Source organism: Corapipo altera, unplaced genomic scaffold, assembly GCF_003945725.1.
Source record: "Corapipo altera isolate COAL_440 unplaced genomic scaffold, ASM394572v1 206, whole genome shotgun sequence".
NCBI lineage: Eukaryota > Metazoa > Chordata > Aves > Passeriformes > Pipridae > Corapipo > Corapipo altera.
The window spans coordinates 579,785-600,741 of NW_020885032.1; the positions used below are offsets into that span (position 1 = coordinate 579,785).

The 20,957-nt window shown below is 43.4% G+C and overlaps 1 protein-coding gene across 1 annotated transcript in view; it reads right to left on the minus strand.

Annotated features, from left to right (window-relative positions):
* The window catches only part of ZC3H3 (zinc finger CCCH-type containing 3), a gene marked incomplete at its 5' end in the record, with an annotated part of 117,862 nt that overhangs the window by 34,915 nt on the left and 61,990 nt on the right, over positions 1–20,957 (minus strand). The window contains one exon of the mRNA XM_027668236.1: positions 6,971–7,164. Within this exon, the coding sequence (XP_027524037.1) occupies positions 6,971–7,164 (194 nt within the window). The remainder of the gene's footprint in view (positions 1–6,970; positions 7,165–20,957) is intronic.

Sequence of the window (20,957 nt, forward strand, 5' to 3'; positions counted from 1 at the left end):
ATGGTTGGGGTTGGATCACAGAATCATGGAATGGTTGTGGTTGGATCTCAGAACTATGGAATGGTTAGGACTGGATCACGGAATCATGGAATGGTTAAGATTGGATCACAAAACTATGGAATGGTTGGGGTTGGATCATGGAATCATGGAATGGTCAGGGTTGGATCACAAAACCATGGAATGGTTACAACCGGATCACAGAATCATGGAATGGTTGGGGTGGGATCACAGAATTGTGGAATGGTTAAGGTGGGATCACAGAATTGTGGAATAGTTAGGGCTGGATCACAGAATCCAGGGGGGTTGATATTCCAGACTTTTCAGGAGGCCCAAGGAGCCTGAATTTGGATTTTTGGAGTGCTTGCCAACTTGGAATTCCCAGTTGGAGCCGCTCCCAAGAGATCTGCATTAATAAATCCTTTGATAAATCAATTTTCCCAGTGGTGGAGGGTGTATCCATGGCATTGGAACTGGGGGGAAACTGGGATTTCAGAAGACACCGGAGAGCAGGATGAGGGTTAAATCCCAACATCAGGAGCCGGAATTCACTGCAGTCTGGCCTAAATCCAACAAAAAACTGGAATGACACTGCCCGGGGTTGACTTTGGGATCTGGTTTGGGATCCAGACACAACACTGGGCACATCCCGCTCCCGAATCCGTCCCAGTTTCCTCAGTTGCTTCCCAAGCAGGAAGAGAGCTGGATGAGGAGGGCAACTCGCCCTTCCCTGATATTCCAAAAACTTGATATTCCAAAAACTTGATATTCCAAATCCAGGGATTTCAGGAAGTGCCAGGGCAAGTTCCTCCCCTGGGAACGCTTCGAGGCAGCGGGGAACGACACGGAGAAGATGGGGGGGAGGCAAAAAAAGGCAGGAAAACAAGGAAAAGCCGCCGGGAAGAACACACAGACGCCGGTGGGATCTCTCATCCCCCGCACGAGGAACAAGTGGTTTTCCCTCCCCCCTTTCCCAATGGTTGGAAGAGCAGCATCCGTAAGGAAACCCACAGGCCGTGGAAAAGCAGTTGTTTCTCTCTCCATGCATCATCCCAACCTGACGCTGGCAGCTCCCGGTGATCGTTGTACCTAATCCAGGCGGGAGACTCCGCGCGCGGCTCCGGAGGGAGCGGGAGCTGTCGTGTTCATTAAATGCATGATTACAGCCGTGATTAATGGCAGGGGCTCCTGCCCAACTCCTGCCTGATTTTTTTTTCCACCCCCTTCCCCGCACCTCCGGAGGAATCCGCAGCCGAGCGGCGTTTTCCACGGCCTGACGTTCCAAACTTCCGACGGAAAAGGGGGGAAAAGGCCGGATTTGTCCCCAGCGAAGGCTCCGCGACCACAAGTCATGGTTCAAACAAGGAGGTCGGGTTAAAGGAGTTAATTAAGGCCTTTCCATTTCTCTGATCCCAAAATACACCAAAATTGGGATGTGTTGGGGCCAAGGGATGGGAAAGAGAGGGATCACCACTGGAATGACAAGTGTCAAGCCTGTTGTCCATCTGCTTCAGATGTCTCAAGTCAAGGACAATTTATGGAGATCCTACACAGGGAGGGAAAGAACCAGAGTGGAAAACTGAAATAGGGGAAAAAAGGGAGAAATGGCAAAAATTGGGATGTGTTGGGGCTGTGGGATGGGAAAGAGGGGGAGGACATGGTTGGAACGATGAGTGTTGGGCGTCGATCCCATTGCTGCCCATCATCTTCCACTGGCCCAAGGGAGGGATAATTCATGGAAATCCATGGAAACGAACAGGGTTTGACCCAAGCAATGCCAGGCAGGTGCTCAGCTCCACTTCCCGGTGCTCCAATTTGGGAATGTCCACAGAGGGGTCATCCCGTTTTCCCGCTATTTTTTGCCATCCACTATACTTATCATTCCAACAGCGTCCTCCCCCTCCTTCCCTTGGCCCCAACACATCCCAATTTTTACCATTTCTCTCTTTTTTTGGCCATTTCAGTTTTCCATCCTGGTTCTTTCCCTCTCTGTGTAAGATTTCCATAAATTCTCCTTGATTTGGGACACAGGAAGCAGATGGACAACAACGGGCTCAACACTCGTTCCAACAATGTCCTCCCACTCAACCTCTTCCCACAAAACCTCAGCCCTCTGGAAAAGGCTTCCCTGAGCCACTCCAGTTCCTTTAAGGGTTCCCATTATTCCTCTTTGGGAAGAGCCGAGCAATTCATTTCCCGAGTTCCCCTCTCGGCTTTTCTTGCTGAAACCAAAGTTTCGAGGCTGCGCTCCGGGAAATTTATTTCCTTAATTATTATTCATTTAAGAGGGTTCCGCGGATTCCGAGGATCAGCACTCGGAGCTGCCGGGGGTAATTTATTTCCCTTGCCGGAGAGAAACAAGCCCTTGCTCCGGAAAAGGTACCGGCAAAAAAAAAGGGATGAGCTGCTCATTGGATTTTTCCTGTTTTCTTGCTCGGTCGCCCCCCGTGTCCCAGGAATGGGGTGGGTGGTCCTGAGGGTTTTATTAATGAAGAAACCTCAATTAATGAGCTCCAAGTTCCATGTTCTGTCAGCAGATGATGGGAAGGAGCCTGGAGTAAGATCTGATCCCTGAAATTCCAGAGCTGAGGGAGTCAAAAGGGAGGAAGGGATTAAGGAATCCCAAAGCCAAGGGATTGAGATTGGAAGGGCCAAAGGGTTGAGATCAAGAGGGATAAGGCAGAGCAATCCCAAAATCATGGAATTGAGTGTGGAGATGGTCAAGGGATAGACCTCAAAGGAGTCAAGGGATTGAGGAATCCCAAAACCAAGGGATTGGGACTAAAAGGGACCAAGGGATTGAGATTGAAAGGGCCAAGGGATCCCACAATCCCAAAGACAAGGTACTGAGATAAAGGGGCCAAGAGGCCATGGAATTGAGCTCAAAAGGGGTAAGGGATTGAGGAATCCCAAAACCATGGGATTGATTTTAAAGGAGTGAAGGCATTGAGCAATTCCAAAACCAAACTCAAAAAGGACCAAGGATTGAGCTCAAAGGGGTTAAGGGATGGAGAAATCCCAAAACCAAGGGAGTGAGACTGAAGGGCCAAGGGATCCCAAAATCCCAAAGACAAGGCACTGAGATTGAGGGGGTCAAGGAATTGAGCTCAAAAGGGGTAAAGGATTGAGGAATCCCAAAGCCATGGGATTGACTGTAAAGGGACCAAGGGACAGAGAAATACCAAAAACAAGGGTTTGACCCCAAAAGGCAGCAAGGGATTGATCTCAAAGGAGTCAAGGGATTGAGAAATCCCAAAACCAAGGGATTGAGATTGAAGGGGCCAAGGGATCCCACAATCCCAAAGACAAGGCACTGAGATTGAGGGAGCAAAGGAACTGATCCAGAAAGGGTCAAGGGACTGAGGAATCCCAAACTCAAGGGATTGAGACTGAAGGGGCCAAGGGATCCCACAATCCCAAAGACAAGGCACTGAGACTGAAAGGGCCATAGAATTGAGTTCAAAGGGGGTAAGAGATTGAGAAATCCCAAAGAAAAGGGATTGGGTTTCAAAGGAATAAGGGACTGAGGAATCCCAAAGCCAAGGGATTGCCTTTGAAGGGGTCAAGGGATTGAGAAATCCCAAAACCAAACTCAGAAAGGGTCAAGGATTGACCTCAAAGGGGGTAAGGGAGTGAGGAATCCCAAAACCATGGGATTGACTGTAAAGGAATCAAGGGATAGAGAAATCCAAAAAACAAGGGATTGAGCTCAAAAGGGGCCAAGGGATTGATCTCAAAGGAGTCAAGGGATAGAGAAATCCCAAAAACAAGGGATTGAGATTCAATGGGCCAAGGGATCCCACAATCCCAGACACAGGGCACTGAAATTGAGGGAGCAGAGAATTGCGACTAAAAGGGGTAAGGGATGGAGGAATCCCAAAACCAATGGATTGAGACTGAAGGGCCAAGGGATCCCAAAATCCCAAAGACAAGGCACTGAGATTGAAGGGCCAAGGAATTGAGCTCAAAAAGAGTAAGGGATTGAGGAATCCCAAAGAAAAGGGATTGGGTTTCAAAGGGATATGGGACTGAGGAATCCCAAAACCAAACTCAAAAAGGGCCAAGGATTGACCTCAAAGGGGACAAGGGATGGAGAAATCCCGAAACCAAGGGATTGAGACTGAAGGGGCCAAGGGATCCCGCAATCCTAAAGAAAAGGCACTGAGACTGAAAGGGCCAAGGAATTGAGCTCAAAGGGAGTAAGGGATTGAGCAATCCCAAACTCAAGGGATTGAGACTGAAGGAGCCAAAGGATCCCACAATCCCAAAGACAAGGCACTGACATTAAGGGAGTCAAGGAATTGAACTCAAAGGGGGTAAGGGATTGAGGAATCCCAAAACCATGGGATTGACTGAAAAGGGGTCAACGGATCGAAAAATTGCAAAAACAAGGGACTGACCCCAAAAGGGGCCAAAGGATTGAGCTCAAGAGGATAAGGGATTGAGCGATCCCAAAAACAAGGGATTGAGATTGAAGGGGCCAAGGGATCCCACAATCCCAAAGACAAGGCACTGACATTAAGGGAGTCAAGTAATTGAGCTCAAAGAGAGTAAGGAATTGAGGAATCCCAAAACCATGGGATTGACTGAAAAAGGGTCAAGGGATTCCACAATCCCAAAGCCAAGGGACTGAGCTCAAAAGGGGCCAAGGGATCAACACAGGTTGGCTCCAGAGGGCTTCAACCTCCACCTTTGGTAGCTCACTAATCCAAGGCTCTGGATCCAACAGTCATGGATCAAAATTGGAAACCCCAACAAACAAAATCCTGGGGTCGGTTCTCACCTTCACCTCCTCAAACCCACCGACCTTTCTCCCACCAAGCACCTCCCAAGAGCTCAAAACCTCCCTGGAGGATGAGGAAAATGACACAGGGGAGGATCTGCCCACGGAAAAAAGCAGCCTGGACGCTTGGAAAACTCCTTGGAGTGAGCCCCAGCTGCCGGCGTGCAATTCCTGCCTCCGGAACCGCGCCGAGATTGGGGTCAGGGCCCATTTCCGGACAACGTTCAACCTTAAATTGGTTTCTGTTGCTTTCAATCTTGTCTTTTCCCTTCTGTTTTTCCTTGGGAAACATTACATTGCCCAGCACCTCTTGCTTCCTTCCCGAATTTCATGGAAATTCCTCGAGTGTCAGAATAACTCTTTAGCGGGAAGGAAGGAAGGGAAGGTTCCTTGGGAGCTGGAAAACCCAATTATTCCACTTGTTTAATTAACTTCCACCCCACCCCACTGCCCGTTTCCTAACGCTTCTGCAAAGGGAAAAAAAATATATCCTTGCTCAAATGTCATTTATCCCGAAGGGAAAGGGCTTTTCCATGTGGGATTCCACATCATTGTCCTGCGCTGGGATGAGGGTGACTGTTGGACTCTGTTTTGAGGCTTCTCCATCCTCGATGGAGCTACAAATTAGGCCAAATCCAAGCTCCCAATCCAGTGGTTTGTGTTATTCCCGCGTTTCGCTTGCGGAGTTCCGTGGAATTCCTTTGGGAGAGGATCCACAGGTGTGACGAGAGCACAGTTCTCAGTTCTCAGCAGCTGCCCCGAAACACGGATTGCTCCAGGTTTTTATACCCAAAACATCCCCCAAAAATTATTCCTGGAATGACAGTGACACTTCCCTTGTTCCTAAATTGACTGTTTTCCATCTCTCTCCACCCTCGATGAAGGAAGTCATGGAAAAGCCACGGCAAACTCCCGTTCTTCCCATTGCTCCAGGAGACGGATGAGATGCTCCATCGCTCCTGGGAATCTCAGGATTGAATCCAGGGGTGCAGGAAGTGCATTCCCAGGACCAAATTTTAACTCGCTGCTGGCATCCATCAATAAATTCCTCGATGGGAATGTGGATGGATCAGCCAGGGACAACCAGCATCGCATTCCTTTATTGTGGAGGCAAAACACTACCCCAAAAAATCCAGGGAAACAGAAAAATTAGAAGCCACTGGAAGCAAACTCCGAGTTATTAAACTGTCGGGAGAGTTTTCCTTCTCTCCGCTGTTCCAAACACACGGAGTCTGGTGCTGGAAGGGAAGGAAAAGTTGATTTTTTTCCCGCCTTTTAAAGAATCTTTGGCAAGTGTTGAAAACCTTGAGTAAATGTGGAAAGGTTTGTAGATGCCAAGAACACACAAACCAGCCCCAAATATCCCAAAGGAAGAGATGCCAGCACCTGTGGAATTCCCCCTCAGGAAGGAGGAGGAATTATGGGGAGAGATGGAAGATGACACAGAAATCCCGACAGTTCCTTGGGTTTTATGGTTCCAAACCCAACGTGGAAGGGGAAGGAGAATAAGGAAAAAAAGCAGCGAAATTAGCAATATCCTTAAAAAATAATTCCCTGGGTTTGGTTTTCCCAGTTTAACCTTCCCCCCAAAAACCATCAGTAAACCAGTGATGGAGCAAAAATAGTTGAGATCGAGCAGAAACTCAAAAAAAAGACTTTAAACCCACTTTAAACCTGCTTTTCCCTAAGAGGCCTCAAATCCCGGAGGAACTGAAACACGGATTTAAGCGAAGCTCAACGGAAAGTTGGGAGCTGTGTTGGAATTCCGTCTTTTAGGGTTATCAGCACAACGTTCCTCCCAAATTTTTTGGTCGATACTGACCAGAGTTTGAAGAGCATCTCCAACCTTGTGATGCCATTTGAAGTCACTCAAGGCTTCACTCGGGTTCTAAGAAGAACCAAGTTTAACGGCGCAGATCTACGAGCCTGAACTAAGCCCAGCTTAAGTAAAACATCAATTTTCTTAAACTTCCCATCTCTTTAACATTATGTCCCCTTTGGTGCTCCTGCAAAGCAGGAACAGCTCCTGGCACCCACAGGATGCCCGTCCCCTTGGCATCCGTCCCCTTGGCATCCGCTCTCCTACGAGGCCGGAGGATGAGCAGCAACGCCAAGGACTGGGAATAAACGGCTCAAAAACTTCACTCCATGGATTCTGGGATGGGAACTGGGACAAATCCTACTGCTCACCTGCTCTGCCGGGGGTTTTGGTGCCCAGGTCCCTGCTCCTGACGGGGGTGCTGGAGGTTTTGGACAGTTTGTTGGCCGACACTCGGTACAGGACGCCGCCGATGCAGCGGAAGCCTTTGCTCCTCCACCGCGGTGGCACCGGCTGGGATTTGGCACCTTGGGGCGACAGTCGGGTTTGGTTCAACAACAGGGACCTGCAGGAGAGTAAGATAATCAAGGGGAGCCCAAATTAGGGGGAATATCCCAAAAAAGTGCTGCTCTGTGAGCAAACTCTCAGATCAGGATGGTTTGGGTTGGAAGGGACCTTCCAGGTCATCTCATTCCGACCCCACTGCCAAGGGCAGGGACACCTTCCACTAGAATGGAGGGGATGTATGGAAAAACCAGGGAGGAAAAGCTCTGATTCCAAGTCATTTACACCAAAAAACTCAACCTTCAAGGACTCTACCACTTTTCCCTCTCTTGGCTTGCAGCCCCAGCCCCAGGGAAATATGGATTTTATTCCATGATGGAATCAGCAATGTGGGATCTTCCCTGACCTTACCCAAGTTTTATGGAGCTCTACAAGCTTTGGTATCCCTGGAAGTGCTCAAAACCAGGTTGGATGGGACTTTGAACCACCTGGTCTAGTGGGTGACATCCCTGCCCACGGCAGGGGCTTGGAAGCAGATGGTCTTTAAGGTCCCTTCTGACCCAAAGCATTCCATGATTTTATGATCCCTGCATGGGACGAGTCACCCAAGACCATTCCCATCTCCATCTATCACCTGCTGGGACACAAGTGGGATTCAGTGGGTGGCGTTAGGAACCTGTTTCCACCTTCCCACCTTTCCCTACATCCACAAATCCCGTAACGAGGCAGCGGGACGGCAATGGGTCGAGAGCCATAATCCAGGGCATAAGGAGCCCAAAATAATCCCATAACATTATCCTGAAGGATCAATAAACTCTGAAGTGGCACCTTAGGGATAAATACCATGGAATCATCATGGAAAAGACCTCTGAGATCATTGAGTCCAACCTGTGCCCCATCCCCACCTTGTCCCCCAGCCCGGAGCGCCGAGTGCCACATCCAGTCTTTCCTTGGACACCTCCAGGGATGGGGATTCCACCACCTCCCTGGGCAGCCCATTCCAATGTTTAACAACTCTTTCCATGAAGAAATTCCTACTCATGTCCCACCTGAACCTCCCCTGTCTTGCCAAAGATCCCAGAGGGACAATCTGTCCCTTTACCACCAAAAACCCACCCAGCCCATGACCCGACACCTTCTGCACCTCTCGCCCCACCCCAGAGCCTTCCCGGCTTTTCCCTCCATCCCCCGTTATCCAAACAGAGCCGAATCCAATCTCCTCCGACATCAGCCGCCTTCCTCATTTAGTGCTAATCCAAACAGTAATTTGTTTATGCAAATTGGAGCTCTAATTTCGCATTAAGCCCAAACTATGCCCGTAATGCTATTAGCGGAACGTCCATAAAACCGCGCATTAGCCGGAGAAGATCCGTAAATTAAGATCCAACCCCCATCCGAGCAGCGGGATGCAAACCCCGGAGAGCGTCTCCTTGAAACGAACGCCTGCTCCCGAGGAAAGGAGAGCTGGAAAAACGGAATGGTTACAATTCCTAAGGCTCACCCTGACGACCCCTTCATTCCCGAAGGTTGTTGTTCCACCGGGGAAGCGCTGCCGGGTTTTTGGGGGAAGGGGATTGGATAAAGGAGAGGCTACTCTTGCTTTCCAGTTTTCCCGGGGTTTACTCCTCATGGAATAGCTCCAGAGAGGAGCATCAAGTCTTGGGAATCCACAAAGAGCCCATGTCGTTGGGTGAAGGTGTCGGTGGCACAAGGGACACTTGGGTCACCCTTGGACCACTTTCATGGAATATCTTGGAAAAGCCAAGGTTTCATCCAGCGCTGGATGCAGGACCTGGCGAAAGGTCTCATGGCTTTTTCAGTGACCAAAGTTGGGCAATAAAAATGATATCAAATGATATCAAATATCCAAGGGCTGACAGGGCAAGGGAGGGGATTCTCGCCTCCTGCTCTGCTCTCCAGAGATCCCACCTGGAATTCTGCCTCCAGCTCTGGGATCCTCAGCACAGGAGAGACATGGAGCTGCTGGAGCGAGTCCAGAGGAGGCCATGGAGATGCTCCGAGGGCTGGAGAACCTCTGGAGCCAGGCTGGGAATGCTGGGAATGTCCAGCTTGGAGAAGGGAAGGATCCAGCTTAGAGAAGGGAGACCTTCTCCAAGGAGAGCTGGAGAGGGAATTTGGAAAAGGGATGGAGGGACAGGACACAGGGAATGGCTTCCCACTGCCAGAGGGTTAGATGGGATATTGGGAAGGAATTCTTCCCTGGGAAGGTGGGGAGGGGCTGGGATGGAATTCCCAGAGAAGCTGTGGCTGCCCCTGAATCCCTGGAAGCGTCCAAGGCCAGTTTGGATCACCCTGGGGTGGTGGGAGGTGTCCCTGCCCATCCACGGGGTCTCCAGTGCCGATGGCTTTTGGGATCCTGAACGACATCAGTCCCTTCCAGGAGGCTCCGGAAAATCTTCTAATTCCATAAGTACTGTCCATAAATTATCTCTGGATCACACACAGAGATACAAACACACATCTCACCCCATACAGAGACACAAATTATTGAATATATTGAATATATACCCCGAGTCCACGCATTGAAATACGAGATCTGTGTATTCCATAGAATAATAAATGGAGATTGTTTTATACATAAATCTATATATTATTATCTGTATTCTCCAGGCCTTGTATCTATCAATTATCTCTAGATTTTATTCAATGTATGCAATGAATAAATATATTGAATCTTATAAATATAAATTAAAAAAACCCTTTATATATATATAAAGTATATATGTTAAATATATACAGTATATATATAAATATATATGTACATATACATATATCTTATTATCCTGAAATAGTCAACATATATACTTAATAATATCCAGAGATAAATTATGATATATATTTACATTTACTATATTTATTATATTTACTATGTTTATTATATTATTATCTGTATTCTCCAGGCCTTGTATCTATCAATTATCTCTAGATTTTATTCAATGTATGCAATGAATACATATATTGAATCTTACATATATGTACATAAAACACATAGATAAAGTATATATATATATAAAGTAAATATATATAAAGTATATATATAAATATATATATAGAGATAGAGTGTATATATAAAAATATATATACATATATATCCTATTATCTAGAAATATTCAACATATATATTATGTATAACAATATTATAATATTATATAATATATAATATACTTAATAATATCCAGAGATAAATTATGAGATATGAAGCCTGGATTGTATTTTTATTCTTAGTATTTTATATTATTGATAATATTACTGAATATAGAGAATATATATTCAATTACATATATATATTCAATTAATCTTATATATATATTCATAAAATACATATATAAAGTATGTATGTGTAAAGTATATATATTATGTGTATTCAGTTAGGTATATATATTCAGTTAATCTTACGTATATATATACATAAAATAAATATTAAAAGCATATATATACATAAGGTATATATATAAAGTATATACATATTAAGTATATATATATATATATATATATATAGTGTGTATATATATATAAATATACATATATATATATCCTATTATCTAGAAATATTGAACATATATACTTAATTATATCCAGAGATAAATTAAGAGATATGAGGCCTGGATTGTATTTTTATTCTTAGTATTTTATGTTATTGAAATATTACTGAATATAAAGAATATATATTCAATTATGTATATATATTCAATTAATCTTACATATATACATAAAATACATATAAAAAGTGTGTATATATATATAATGTATATATATAAAGTATATACATATTAAGCATATATAGATATATAGTGTGTACATATACATATAAAATTAAATATAAAATAAATATAAAATTAAATAAAAATATAAATATAAAATTTAAAATAAAATAAAAACATAAACGTATATATAACTATATATACATATATATATCCTATTATTTAGAAATATTCAACATATATGCTTAATAATATCCAGAGATAAATTATGAGATATGAGACCTGGATTGTATTTTTATTCCTAGTATTTTATATTATTGATAATATGTAATATATTAACATATAATAATATATTCAATTATGTATATTCATTTATATATATATAGGTGATAGATGTAATAGATAGATATTTTCCATATATGTCATATTTTTCTTAAGTCTATTGGGGGGGAGAATAAACTATATAGATATTAATGGATTATATATAGACACATATCTGATATATCTATAAGATGTATATCTATATTTAAGTACATCTATATTTAAGTATATCTATATTTAGGTATATAACTATATTTAAGTATATATATCTATAGATACAAGATATTGTATCTATAGAGTTATACCTATATATTAAATATAAATATATCTGTATATATTAATCCACCTCTATTATCTTTAATATAATAAAAACTATAAATATATCTTCATAAATATATTCATATCTATTTTATATATATAAATATATAATAGATATTTTATATATCTGTATTATATATCTATACATAATATAGATATTTATTTATAATATATAATTTACAATATATCTATATATATCGATAAATACATAATTATAATATATATTTACATATATTACATATTTAAGTATATATTTTAATATATTTATTTTATATATTTATATATATCATATATCTTTAATATATATTTATAATATATATAGTTAAAATATATATTTTATATATTTAATAAATATATTTTATATATTTAAATATATATTTTTATATATCTATATTTTATAAATTTAAATATGAATTCTCCACAGATATCTATACAGACAAGTCTTTCTATCTCCACACACAACTCCATCTATACCTCTATAAATATATATCTACATGTATTATCCAGAGCTAATAAATCAAGAGATTTGGAATATAAATTTTTATACATGTGTTAATATGATTAAGATGACATCCCCCTGCTCCAGCCCAACTCCTCCCCTGGAAACCCTCCTTCCTAAAAATTCAACTTTAATGGGATTATTCCCCCAACTGGAATGAGAGGAGTCCCAAAACCCACCTCAACCCCCTCCCCAGGAGCCTTTGCTATTTATATTTATATTTACATTTATATTTACATTTATATTTATATATGTTTATATTTCTTTTTATTTTATTTTTATTTTAAAATTTATATTTATGTTATTTATATTAATATTTATACGTCTATGTTTTTATTTTATTTTTAATTTTATATTTATATTTATAGTTAATTTTATATATATTTATTTCATATTTAATTTTATAGCTATATTTTTATTTGTTTATATTTATTTTTATTTTTAAATTTAATTTTATACTTACATTTAAATTTATATTTATTTTATTTTAAATTTTATATTTCTGTCTATATTTAGTTTTATATATATATTTTTACACTTAATTTTATATTTATCTTTTATTTATATATTTATATTTATTTTTATATTTATTTTTAATTTTATTTTCGTTTTTATATTTGTATTTATATTTCTTGCCCACAGATGTTCATCCCATCCTGGTTTTTTTTTCCTCATGGAAAACCATCCGGAGAGGAGAAACACCAGGATGCTTCCCAAGGGATTTCAGCACATGTTGGGTCCAGATTTAACCACATCTTAGAGATACAAACTATTAGTTATTAGAATATTTTTTATATTTATTATTTATTATTTTAGGTGGAATATTCATAATAATTTTTGTGTTTGCTATTAATTTATTCTATTTGCATTTATTATTATATAATATTATTAGGTATATTTATTCATTATATATTTACATATATATTTCTATATATTACGTTTATTTATATATTTACATATATATGTCTATAGATCACATATTTATTTATATATTTACATTTATTATATTTACTATGTTTATTATAATATATTAGATATTATAATGTTTATTATGTATAATGTATTATATTCTTATACATTATATTTGTAATATTATCTTTGTTATGTTTATTAGAACTGTTGTTATATTCATTGTATATAATATATATTATAACTAAATATCACATATTATTTATAATATTTATTATACTAGGTGTAGTATTTATTCTATTTATTCTGTTTATTGTATTTATTGTATTTATTATATTTACTATATTAATTATATCAAATTACACTATATATTAAAATATTTATTGTGTATATTATATTTTTATATGTTATATTTATACTATCTGTTATGTTTATTATAACTGTCATAACTATTATACATAATCATAACATTAAAATATAATTATAATATATTATTTATAATATTTATTAAACTACTATTTATTATATTAGCAGTATTCATAATAATTATTGTATTTATTATATTTATCATATTTATTAAATTATATCACATTATACTTTATATATTAAAATATTTACTGTGTAGAATGTATTGCACTCTTATATATTTATATTATCTTTATGTTTATTATGACTGTTATTATATTTATTATATATAATACATAATAATATCACAATATAACTATAATATATATTATTTATAATATTTATTATACTTTTATTATATTACATAGAGTATTCATAATAATTATTGTATTAGTTATGTTTATTATATTTAATATGTTTACTATATTTACTATATTAAATCACATTACTCTATATTATACTAAAATATTTATTCTGTAAAATGTATTATATTCTTATATATTTATGTAATCTTTGCTATGTTTATTATAACTGTTACTCTATTATAAATTATATATAACAATATTATAATATTATATTATTTATAATATTATATTTATTATACATTACATTATATATGAATATATTATATACCCGTATCATATATTACATATATTAAATATACATATATTTAATATATTATGTGTTACATATATTACATATTTTTTTATTTACAGAAGCCCAGTGACATTTAAAATTAAAGGAAAACCACCTTTTTTTACGGAAAAATCCCGCCCACACCGAAGAGAGAGGAGGGAACTCAACTTCCCAACATTCCCCTGTCGGAAAACCACCTTTCCCTCCAAATCCGAGCTGTTGCTCCCAGGTTTTGTGGCCTCAACACCACCCCCTCCCCACCAGCTCCGGAGCTTTTCCTCCATGGAATTGTCTCCCTCGGAAAGGGAGACCGGAGGGACAAAGGAGGATCAAATTAAGGAGATAAGAGCGGGACCAAGGACCTGGAGAATAAACCGACCCCTCGACACGAGGGGGGCTTGTAATTCCCTAATTCCCTAATTCCCTCTCCCGTGGATCTAAAGAGTCTCCCGGCCCTTCCCGACTCCGGCAGGAAATTTCATTAACGCCGGAAAACAGGGAAGGTTTTAAGTGTGGATAATGAAGGGTGGGCTGACTTTGGAGCCTTTATAAGAGCCACGGACTCTTCCCTTCAAATCCATCTCTAATCCATTGGAAATATTCCAGCAAATTATCTCCCGCCGGAAAACCAAGTCCTGACGGAAGCGACGGCGCTCCCGAATTTATCCCCCTAACCTTGGCTGCATGAGGGTGAGGGGTTGTCTCTCTCCCGCTCCCTGCGGGAAGAGACGTTTTTAATGGGAAAAAAGGGCTGGAGGGAGGTTGGAAAAACGTTTAAAAACGGCGGCGGAGCCGTCGGAGGTTGGACGGGATGGGAAAATCGGAGTCCGGTGCTAAAAGTGTTGCAAAGGGAGGTCCTGGGATAGTAAAACACTCAAGGCCAAGTTGGGAGAGATGGGAATGTTCAGCCTGGAGAAGGGAAGGATCCAGGGAGACCTGAGAGCCCCTTCCAGGGCCTAAAGGGGCTCCAGGAGAGCTGGAGAGGGACTTGGGACAAGGGATGGAGGGACAGGACACAGGGAATGACTTCCCAGGGTTAGATGGGATATTAGGAAGGAATTATTCCCTGTGACGGTGGAAAGGGGCTGGGATGGAATTCTCAGAGAAGCTGTGGCTGCGCCTGGATCCCTGGAAGTGTCCAAGGCCATGGTGGAGCAACCTGGGATAGTGGGAGGTGTCACTGCCCATGGCAGGGGGGTTGGAATTCCATGATCCTTAAGGTCCCTTCCAACCCAAATCATTCTGTGGTTCTGCAGGTTGAGGTTTGGGCTCTTCCATGGGATCCCTTGAAGCAGCAACTTTCCCTGGGAGAACATTCCATGCTGGTGCTTTGTAGATGCTCCTGGTGCCCACGTCTGGTTTCTCTTTCCCAGGATTTAACACCAGCCTGCCGCGTCCTTCGTGGAATCCCAGAAGGATTTAGGTTGGAAAAGCCCTCTAAGACCACAGAATTCAACTGTCAAGGCCACCACTGCCCATGTCCCCAAGTGCCACGTCCACAGGGCTTCTAAATCCCTCCAGGCACGGGGATTCCACCCTGGGCAGCTGTGCCAGGGCTAGACAACCCTTTCCAGGAAGGAATTTTCTCCAATATCCAACTTAAACCTCCCCTGGCACAACTTGAGGTCTCTCACCCTGTCCCTTGTTCCCTGGGAGCAGAGCCCGATCCCACCTGGCTCCACCCTCCTGTCCCCCTGGATTTTCCCCCTTGAGCCTCCTTTTCTCCAGGATGAGCCCCCCCAGCTCCCTCAGCTGCTCCTGCTGCTCCAGACCCTTCCCAGCTCCATTCCCTTCCCAGGACATGCTCCAACCCCTCAATATCCTGTGCCTGGAGATCCCAAAACCTCCCCCCGGACTGGAGGTGCCTCAGTGGTGCCAGCACAGGGGAACGGTCGCTTCCCTGGTCCCAAAATTCCTCCAGTCGTCCCTCCTCAACCAACTTCATGTCTCTTGGAAGCTGGAAAAGCTGGTTCCTTCCTCTGAATCTTTCTGGAGGAAAATCCCTTAGGAAATGGGAATGTTGCTTCCAACAGACTGATGAACCCAAAGCACAAACGGGAGCAAAGGTAGCGGGTGCCAAATTTGCGCCCTTTCCTCACCTCCAAAGCTGCTCAGAATGGCACAAACCCACCGAAACCTCAGCCAGCAGCTGGAAAAACACGATCCCTCTTAAATTAATCCAAAAAAAAGCAAAACCAACCCGGGAAGATTCCCAAGCCAAGACGGGTGAGCGACGGAGAGCAACGAGTCCTTGGATTTAACACCCCGGGGATAATCTGATCCTAAAAACCCCACCCGAATCACTCCAAAACCTCACCTATGCTGGAAACATAAAATTCTGGGAGTATTTGATGCCTGGAATAAATGAAATCCAACTCCAAGAGTGGAGGGGGAACATCCCGGCGGCGTTTGAGCTGGATGAAGCCGAGAGGATTTCCCGGCGCCGAGAGCGATACAAGCAGCTCTTAAAGGCCGGTTTTTCTTTTCCTCCTGGTGAATCTTCTTTAGGCTCAGCTTAAGAATTATTTCATTTTATTTCTTTTTTTTGTGTGTGTGGAAGTAATCCTTACATATAGTAAGAAATCACATTTGCATGCTGGCATTTGAATCCCGAGGAAAGAGCGTTGGGAATCGCCAGCAGGGAACGGGGAGCGGCGAGGCCGCCTCAGAGGTGGCAACGCAAAATCCTGAGCTGGGAGAAATACTTCCACAAAAATCCTGTTATTTAGGATTAAAAGTGCTCTTCAAACCCACCAGGAACTCTCTGAGGTGCCGCACAAGTTCCCCTTGGAAGCGGCTCCAATCTCCCGGAATGCCTCTCTCTCCTCACCCACCTGAGGATCCCAAAAACCCACAGGAAAGAGCGAGTCATTCCATTAAAATGATTTATGGGATTTTTATCAATGTTAGAGAGCTTTCCTCTTAAAATAAAAAAGGTCAGATCTCACATAAACACTTAACAGGACTCAATTTACTTAAAGAACCTGATTGGGATTATTGGAATAATTGAATTGGTTGATTATGATATTGGAGGTTGAAAAAAAGGGATTGGAAATGGAAAAAATGGGAAGGAATGTGCCTTTTCCCAACATACAACCATAAAAACGGGGAATCCATTAGATTAAATCCACGGTGACCAGCGAAAACCCCCTTAATTTATCCCCAAACAATTCCCTCCTTTCGATAATTAGCTCTAATCGTGAAACAAACACTTAAAAAAAGAAAAAAAACAAACCCAAACCTATTTTTATTTGGTTCAATGGACTCTGAATTTCCATTCAAATGCAGCTTAATGTGTAATCTCAAGGACAAAAAACCTTAAATAAATAAATAAATAATAATCCAGCCTGGATCTCATTTAGTTTTCAAAACCTGGGAAAAATGATGAATCTCAATGAGCACCTTTTAAACTCGTTAATTACCTAAAATAAAGCTGTCCCTTCCCAACAAATCCCCCCGGCTTGGGAAAGGAAAAGAGCTGCAAAATGTAGGATAACATTTATCAGTTCCCCAGTTTCCACATCCCACAGGATGCCTCTTTCCCAAATCCTTGGGCAAGCTGGAGAATTTTCTCCTCCAAGAATTCCACTTGGAATTCCACCCAGGTATGAAAATAAGATCCTGAACTTCTCGAGGCATTTCCTCGAAGGGCTGGAAAACCTTCCCCTAAACTGAGAGGGAACATTCCATGGAATCATAGAATAGTTTGGGTGGGAAGGGAGGGGAAAGATCATGGAATTCCAAACCCCTGCCACAGGCAGGGACACCTCCCACTATCCCAGGTTGCTCCAATCTGACCCTGGACATTCCCAGGGATGGGGCAGCCACAGCTTCTCTGGGAATTCCATTCCAGACCCTCCCCACCCTCCCAGCCAGGAATTCCGTCCCAATATCCCATCTAACCCTGGGAAGCCATTCCATGTGTCCTGCCCCTCCATCCCTTGTCCCCAGTCCCTCTCCAGCTCTCCTGGAGCCCCTTTAGGCCCTGGAAGGGGCTCCAAGGTGTCCCTGGATCCTTCCCTTCTCCAAACTGGATATTCCCAACTCTCCCAACCTGTCTCCAGCTCTTGGAGCATCTCCATGGCCTCCTCTGGACTCGCTCCAGCAGTTCCACATCCTTCTGCTGTTGGGAATCCACAGTTGGATCCTGTGATTCCCCGAGGTTTCCGACACCTCCTCTCTCAGCACAAGAAGTTGCATTTTTTTGGATTTATTTTCCAATTCCCACAAAACTGTGTTTGGGGCTTGGGAAAACAGGAGAAGTGTCTTGGATCGTTGTCTGTCCCTGTAAAGCCCTGGGATGGAGCAGGAATGGGAGATGAGCTCGGCATTCCGGGAAGAAGCACCATCCACGGTATTTTCCTCCCTGTGTTTTCTCCACCTGGAAAACTGCTCCAGGTGATGCAGTAATCCATGGAATGGATTGGGAATCTGGTGCCTGGATTTCTGCTCCTATTTTCCAGCTCCTCTACTCAGTGTTTTCCCACAGGTTTCCATCCTTCCCTTTCCCTTGTTTTGCTGGGAAGACTGGCTGTGGGTGGACTGTGCTGGGAAAATCACTCTGGAATCTGTGGCCCCCTCTGGACTCATTCCAGTTGTCCTGGTTACAATCCCTTCCCTCAAGTGCCTCATTATTCCCTCCCCCTGGATCTATTCCCTCAGGAAGCCATTCAGCCCCATTCCTTCCCTTCCATGTCCTGAGTGACTCCGGGAAAAGCCCCGGCAGAGGCTCCAGGTTGCCCTCAGCAGCTCCACCAGGCTCAGGTGCATGGTGAGGGTGAATCCATGTGCCAGGGAAAGCTCTGGAATGCTGCCAAGGCCTTCCCAAGCACAGAGGAGATGCCGTTCCTGGTCGGAGGAGCTCGGAGCAGCAAGAGAGCAGAGTTAAATCCCCGCTATTGTTTAGAACTCGATTCACTCCCGAGGGAGACGAGGAGCCTGGATACAAAACCAGCTCCACGTGCCAAGGATGGAGAACAGGGAAAGAATCCACCTCATGACCTCCTGCACTGGAGGACTGGGGAGGGCAGAGATGTCTCCTACAGAGACAGACGGGAGAGAAGGACGTGGAGCTGCTGGAGCGAGTCCAGAGGAGACACGGAGATGCTCTGAGGGCTGGAGAACCTCTGCTCTGGAGCCAGGCTGGGAATGCTGGGAACGTCCAGTCTGGGGAAAAGAAGGATCCAGGGAGTCCTGAGAGCCCCTTCCAGTGCCTAAAGGGGCTCCAAGAGGGACTTGGGATAAGGGATGGAGGGACAGGAGACACAGAATGGCTTCCCACTGCCAGAGGGTTAGATGGAATATCAGGAAGGAATTCTTCCCTGGGAGGGAGGGGAGGCTCTGGTACAGGTTGCCCAGAGGAACTGTGGCTCCAAGCCCCATCCAACCCAACCTTGGACACTTACAAGGATGGGGCAGCCACAGCTTCTCTGGGAATTCCATCCCAGTCCCTCCCCACCCTCCCAGGGAAGAATTCCTTCCCAATATCCCATCTATTCCTGCTCTCCTTCATTTCAAGGCCGTACCTTCGGTTCCCCCCTCGATCCCACACCTCCCTTGGGTTGCTTCAGCTCCTTGTGCTTCAGGTTTTTCTACATCTCTCCTCCAGAGCTTCCAGGAGCTCGGATTCCTGCTCCCCAGCTTCCATAAGTTCCCCTTCTGACCGAATCCCAGCCCGTGTCCAGCTCATAGAACCGGAATCATGGAGGCTTTTCAGTGGGAAAAGACCTCCAAGATCTTGGAATCGTTTATGCTGGGAAAGATCCTTAACATTGTTGAGTCCAACCTGGAGAAAAGGGGGATCAGGGGGGACCTTCTGGCTCTCCACAACTCCCTGACAGGAGGAGGGAGCCAAGGGGGGCGGGATCTGCTCCCAGGGAACAAGGGACAGGAATAGAGGAAACAGGATCGAGCTGTGCCAGGGGAGGGTCAGGTTGGACATCAGGAGGAATTTCCACATGGAAAGGGTGCTCAGACACTGGAAGGTTTGGAGTCTCCACCCCTGGAGATGTCCAAGGAAAGCCTGGACGTGGCACATCTGTCACAGGTTGGATCAGTGATCTTGGAGGCCTTTCCCAACCTCAGTGATTCCGGGATTCCGGGATTCTGTTAACTGAAAACTACCAAATCCACCACTAAACCACGTCCCCAAGTGCCACATCCACACGGTTTTTAAATCCCTCCAGGAATGCTGACTCCAAGCCTTGACAACCCTTTCCATGGAGAAATTCTCCCCGACACCCAAAACAAACCTCCCCTGGAGCAACTTGAGACTGTTTCCCCACATCCTGTCTGCCCTTTGTGACATCCCAACCCCAAAATCCACCTTCCTTGGCTTCCCTCCACCGACTCCTCCGATCCCACTCACCGAGATCCACGGAAGGATCCTCGGAAACGCTTCCAGGAAGTTTGGGCTATAAAAATGCCTCTCCCCGGAGAGAGAGGAGACAAAAGTCCCCTGGGAGAAGATTCCCCTGGGAGAAGATTCCCCAAGGGAAGCTGTTTCTCAAGGTAGGTCACCCCTGAGCCCAAATTCCCCCCCCTCCGGCAAGGTCCTGTTAAACCGCTTACGGCGGGAGAATGGAATTGCTGACATCCCCTAATACTCGGATTTCCAACGGCGGATCAGTAATTACGCCGGGAAGAGCGGGAACTATTGTCCCATTAATTAGATTCCTCATGCCCCCGTTAGCTCCGGAGACAGGAGGGAGCTCATCCCAGTTTAATTCCGATTGCTGGCACGGACCTAAAAGTGCTCCCACGTGGAATGTGTTTTTTGGGAAGTGCCGGCACCTGTGTCCACGTGGGAAAGGGCTTTAATCCTTAATCCCTCTGAGGCACCTTCCTAGGAAAAGTCCCAAGACCTCCCCCTGTCCCGGCACAGACATTCCTTCCCTTGCTCATCCCAGAGGAAATCCCAGAGCTCTGGGTGTGCCCCAGAATATCCCAGAGTCAATCCCATCCCAGAGCTCTGGGTGTGCCCTGGAATATCCCAGAATAAATCCCATCCCAGAGCTCTGGGTGTGCCCTGGAATATCCCAGAGT